Source organism: Conger conger, chromosome 5, assembly GCF_963514075.1.
Source record: "Conger conger chromosome 5, fConCon1.1, whole genome shotgun sequence".
Classification (NCBI taxonomy): domain Eukaryota; kingdom Metazoa; phylum Chordata; class Actinopteri; order Anguilliformes; family Congridae; genus Conger; species Conger conger.
In genome coordinates this window covers 64,100,694-64,106,623 of record NC_083764.1, presented here as the reverse complement: position 1 = coordinate 64,106,623, position 5,930 = coordinate 64,100,694, and the positions used below count along the sequence as shown (strand labels likewise).

The 5,930-nt window shown below is 47.4% G+C and overlaps 1 protein-coding gene across 1 annotated transcript in view; it reads right to left on the bottom strand.

The window, feature by feature from the left end:
* Nucleotides 1–1,717: 1,717 nt before the first annotated feature.
* zgc:110158 (uncharacterized protein LOC553590 homolog) overlaps nucleotides 1,718–5,930 on the bottom strand; it is a 61,789-nt gene continuing 57,576 nt past the window's right edge. The window contains exons 12-18 of the mRNA XM_061241423.1: nucleotides 5,827–5,862; nucleotides 5,185–5,239; nucleotides 4,965–5,035; nucleotides 4,380–4,458; nucleotides 3,619–3,647; nucleotides 2,852–2,953; nucleotides 1,718–1,830 (exon numbers count right to left, since the gene is read on the bottom strand). Of these exons, the coding sequence (XP_061097407.1) occupies nucleotides 1,801–1,830; nucleotides 2,852–2,953; nucleotides 3,619–3,647; nucleotides 4,380–4,458; nucleotides 4,965–5,035; nucleotides 5,185–5,239; nucleotides 5,827–5,862 (402 nt within the window). The 3' untranslated portion in view covers nucleotides 1,718–1,800. The remainder of the gene's footprint in view (nucleotides 1,831–2,851; nucleotides 2,954–3,618; nucleotides 3,648–4,379; nucleotides 4,459–4,964; nucleotides 5,036–5,184; nucleotides 5,240–5,826; nucleotides 5,863–5,930) is intronic.

Here is a 5,930-nt window from a genome sequence, read left to right as displayed (position 1 = left end):
CCCTGCAGGTGAGTGGTGGGAACAGCTTGGGAGGTATACAGGCTGGCATTATTTACATATAAACTGTGCTTCCTGTGTAGGGACAGGCTCGAAGACATCATACACAAATATCATGATGAGGAAAAAAAAAAAAAAAAAAAAAAGGAAAAAAAATCCCAATAAATAAAATGCACAACAATTCCAACTGAAACTAAAACAAAAACCAAAAACAGAAGAGGAGTGACCGCATGGAGGTTGAGCAGACTGGTGGGAGGACACGGACGCAGAAAAGGGGGATTTTTGTGAACATTCAGGGGCTTGAGTACCATTATAACCGGGGCAGACCTTTATACACTCACAGTGTCAACCCAGGACAGGGCATTGTGGGTATGAGACCCGTGTCATCGTCTCTCACACGGAAAAGCCGAGAGACAAGGTCAACCAATCACAGAACACACAGGTAACGACTAGCGCAACAACGGCAATGGTAATCGGTTAATTGCTTCTCGCTATTCTTTATTTATTTATTTAGATTTCCCCCCCAATCTGGTTGCCAATTGTACCCCATCTATTCCAATCAGCCGTGTTAACTGCCCTAGGATACCCCCCGTCTATGGCCCCATCCCCCAGCAGCAGGGACAATGTTTCTTATTACCAACAAGCTCTGTGATTGGTGGAGCACCTCACTGGTATCCATGCAGGCAGAAACCAGCTCCTATAATCTACGGACGTGTGATTCCAAGAAAGGTAGGGTTGAAAATGCCTATCTGAGCTAATCAAGTTTACTGCTTTTTGACATTTCTTGGGCGGGCGATAGCCAGCATCAACCTGAATCCACCAATCAGAAAGGGCAGAAGAGGAGGTGAGAGTTCTGGACACGGCCCCAATCTGCAACAGCGCTTTCTGATTGGACAACCACCACAGCCACATTTGTAGGCATGTTTGACCAAAAGCACGGGGCTGTAGTCGGGGGAAGGGGTGAGGAGCTTGGCTCGCTCGCGGTTCACAGGAGGCTACGAGAGGCTACACACGGAGGAGGGAAACTCAGCACAAAAATCAACAACACCACCGAAGATCATGTAAACACGAGTGCCATTGTGCTTTTTCCTGCCCCTGCCACCACTGCTGCTGTTACTGAGATATACTGAGATGTGCCCTTTACAGGGAAAAAAAAAACTAAAAAACTAAAACTAAAATAATCAGGACAATATTAATCATAAAAATAATAACAATAATAATATTAATAGTACAATACATACACAGAATAATGAAAACCTTCCTTGCCTCAATAACAAGTCTCTTTTAGTTCCCCTGCCCCCCATTTGTCTCTAAAAATGTACACGTTAATGACGCAAGGCGGAAGGGTTCCACCCTCTCTCATTCTACTGCATGGAGAGGTTTTTTTTTTTTTTTTTTGTTAAAAAAAACAAACAAAAAAAACTAAAAGGAGGAGGAGCCAGCAGCCCCTCCAGGGGCTGTGACCTCACTGTCCCGGGCCAGTCAGGAAGGCCGGGATGGGGGCGGAGTCAGTGAGGAGGCTCTTCCTGTGGCTCTGTGACTGCTTCCTGCCGACGGCGGCCATTTTGCAGGCCCCGGGGGGGACGGGCTTCAAGAGGCGAGCCCCGCGCTCCAGGATCATCCCGGGGGGCTGTGGGGGGCACAGGAGGCCGTCCGTGGGGAGGGCGGGGGGGGGGGGGAGGGGGGTGCAGTGGAGGAGGGTGGGGAGGGGAGGGGGCCGGTGGAGATTCGGGGTAGGAGTCGGAGACGACAACAAAAAAAAAACAAAGATAAAAAAAATAATAAAATAAAAAATAAAATGAATCACACACTCATCGTCATGTTGGGTGAATACTGGAAGAGAGAGAGAGAGAAGAGGGGAGGGGGGTTGAGGGAGAGGAGAGATGAGAGCGGGTTCTCCAAACACTGCGGCTGTGTTCAAACTCGCATACTAGCATACTCCTCGCACTAACTGATTTTCATCGAAATGTGTAAGTAGTATGCCAAACGTGCGCTTTAGAACACAGACTTCCCGTTCCTTCTGCAGCAAACACAGAACAATGCAGAATCTTCTGCTCTGGTCTTCCGCCTTTGTGACATCACAAGCAAGAGGATCACAAGAGACGCACCAGGAAATGTCAGATTGGAAATTAAATAGTGTCATTTTTATTTTGTGTATGAATTTACGTGTTCTACGCTGGACCTGGTTGCACGCCTCAAACAGGTACACAAGTCCCGGTCTAGATAGTTAAATTTCCTCTATCCGTGTTCTTTCTGACAGGCGCCTCAGTGCATTGTGGGTACAGCCCAGGGAGGGGAGAGCATGAGCCCAGGTGGGCGGGGCCAAAAGGTCAGGAGGTGTGTGGCAGCCAACAGGTTCTCTTTTGTAACCAGAAGGTGAAGCTAAATATTCATTAAAAGGCATGCAGTTTGTTAGTGACAACAGCATTGGCAATGCCCCCCTCATGAATATTAATAAGACATCAATAATACATCGCAGCCTGAACAGTAGAGAGAATTCTTGCGATTAAGCATACAGACCTAGGTCAAATACAGAAAGTCATTGCTTTGCATTCAAATACTTTTCTGTGCTCGATTGATCTTGCCTGGCGCAATTTAGGTTTGCACTTTCGGGAGATCATGTAATTTCATCGGTTACAATACACCAGACAAGCTCAGTAAAGTGCAGATAAACTATTTCGAAGCCAAAACAATTACATATTTGACCCACGTCCGGAGCGGAGCATCTGGTTACTCCAGAGAGCCTGTGGGCGTCCCACCCATCGCCTGCTGATTGGCAGCGGGGCTGAGTCATGTGGCTGCAGGGTCAGAGGTCGGGGGTCAGGGGTCGGGAGCGGGCGCTGGCGGCACTCACACTCTCGCTCTGGAACGGGTTGAGGAAGTTTCCCGCCATCTCCCCGTCGTCCCGCGGCGTTCCCGGGGGATTGCTCATTCCCGCCATGTTGTTCGGAGAGTTCTAAACGGGAGGGAGCGGAAATTACATCGCATTACCCCAAAAAAAAAAGAGCCACGCCCACCAAGCTGGCCGTCTGTCACAGGCCACGCCCCCGATAGCCGGGGTCGGTAAACCCTGTTCCGTGAGTCCTGGAGTCAGTCCTGGTCTTTGCTCCGTCCAAACCGATAACTACGTCACTGGATTCCTTTTAATTAATTGTAATTAATCGGGGTTAATGAAGGCGGGAGACCACGTGCTGGAGGCACTCAGCGTTTCAGCGTTCAGAATATTCAGCCTCAGACTTTTAACCATCCGTCAAGTCTCTTGTGATGGAGCTCAGATGGAGCAGAAACCAGGACCGGCTCTGGCAGTCCAGGACCCGGGTTCCCCTCCCCCTGCCAAAACTAGGGCAGTCCAACCTGTTGGCAAGGCCCACAGTTTACAAACATTCTGTGTATCATGATGGTGACTGTGCACGATGATGAGTCAATCAGCTGAATGCAGTGCTATAGCGCTGGGCTATAGAAAAGCATACCCACATTAGCTCTTTTTGGGTGAGATTGGACACACCTGATATAGTCAATAATAACTGCAAAGCTCAGAGACTTTATTGGGGTTTTTTGGACACCCACTAACAACACAACACAACAAGGGGAGGACAGAGCAGATGGGGATTTTAGTCTTACCTTTGGCAACCCATCCATGTCACCTGACCCTGCAGAAGCAAAGATTGACAGGTTCAGTGTGGAACTCAAATCAGGACCCATACCAGCTTTACTCGGCCTGTAGCGTAGTGGTTAAAGTAAATGACACACAAGGGACACACAAGGTTGGTGGTTCTAATCCCGGTGTAGCCACAATAAGATCCGCACAGCCGTTGGGCCCTTGAGCAAGGCCCTTAACCCTGCATTGCTCCAGGGGAGGATTGTCTCCTGCTTAGTCTAATCAACTGTACGTCGCTCTGGATAAGAGCGTCTGCCAAGTGCCAATAATGTAATGTAATACTCAACCTTTCACAGCAGAAAAACTACTCACACGTATACAGACTTACAGTGTCTTGAGTCCTGAATACAGAATTAAGCTGTAATTTTAACACCTCACCAGTGCAGTTAATTTTGTCACCCAAATGATAAGAGCAGGGGAACCTGATTAATATTAAGAGATTATAATAAAATCTATCTGAAAAGTCACACATTAATTTTAATGCTCCGTAATTCACCAGTTAAGGTGTGAGGTCACAAATATGTAATTAGAGTGTTCTTAACTGAACATTCTAATGCTGATGTAACAATCACTGCGTGATTCTAGAACACATGTGAACATTGAAAAAAAAAATTGCTGTTTTTGTGTACAAATTTGCAGTTATGAGGAAAGGTTAATTGGCTGCTGGCCCTTTAACAGGAAGTGCACGCTGGGATGTGTAGTTGCAGGTAGCGGTGCAGCTCACCTAGCGACCCGTTCATGTGGTGCGGCTCCATTGAGCCCATCCCTCCCATCGGTCCGTCAGGACCCGGTCCCATCGGGAACTGCAACGCAGAACATGGCCACAGAGGGGCGTGGTTACACACTGGAACACAGCTTTAACATATGAACGTGAACACACTCGCCTAAGACTCAAACTAACTGCCCTGAAATTCCAATACTGAAACATTCTAACATTCTAGGACTCAAATACATTCTTCTACCATTCTAATAATGAAATGCATTATTTTAACATTCTATTACTCCAATACATTGTTCTAACTTTCTAATACTCCAATGCATTGTTATAACATTCTAATACTGAAACACACTACCCGAGTTTAGCTATATCACAAAGTACCACTGCCACTGGACACTTGAGCAAGACTAAAACTCAAACTCAAACTCAATCCTTGTGACGACGCAAATAAGGAGTGTACGCAAACGTGCACTTTCATGTAATCTCCCAGATAAGGGCGATTTCAAAACAAAAAAACATTGCGCGACAAAAGTAGGACTGCTGTAGAGGATTATGGGAAAATACTAAGTGTGCACTTCTAAGTGTACTTACGTTGGGTCTGTTGCCTCCTGGGCCGATAGGGTTCATCATTGTGTAGATGTTTTCACTGGAATTCGTGGAGTCTGGGGACAAATGAAAAAAAACAAAACAAAGTCATGATGTCTTTATTTTTTTTTGCCCCAACTTAGCATGACGAAACATGGGTTATTTGCGAATGTGGAACTGAGTTTGGCAGATCGCGTTTGCACGGGGACAGATTAAGGCGACGCACCTCCTGGGCTGGGCATGATGGGAGTTCCCGGAGGACCCCCTCCCCCTGGCGGACCCTGGGAGAGCAACGGAGAGAGGCGGGGAGAGCAGAGTTAACCCACGTTTACGTTTTACACCGCGGCTTTCAGCTGATGCTCTAACCCAGAGGTACACGAGTGCAAACTAAAACGCTCCAGAAGAGCTGATGGCAGGTTATCTGGGCCACAGCGACGGTTTAAATACATCATACATCAAACATACAACGTGCTGACAAAACGCGTAAACCCACAAGACAAAGTCAAGTGCCATAGCAGGTGCAAAGTGGCATGAGAGACTCTAAGAACGTAGTGCTTCGAGTAGAAAACAGATCTGAAGATACGTCAAATCAAGTTTATCTTATATGTACAGAACTTCTGACAGAGAACTGTCACACAGGCGCTTCACACAGTAACAGAAGGGACAGTGCAGGTGGGGCTCGCAAAGTCATGATCGATGTTCACAGTTCAGCGACAGATCAGCTGACATTGATCCACAGCCTGGATCCGAAGCATATTTGCATAAACCGTTCATAGCCTGAAATGACCGTGATGATCGCGACGTCATGACGTTACTCTACAGCCCCCCCTGCTGGTGGTGGTGGTTCAGCGGCGCTCCGGACACTCACCACGTAGTTGCCTGGAGACGAGGACGAGTATGCTATCTGTGGAGAGAGAGACAGAGGAAGGGCAGAGTGATTCATTTTCATCAGGGAAACACAACCGAAACGGT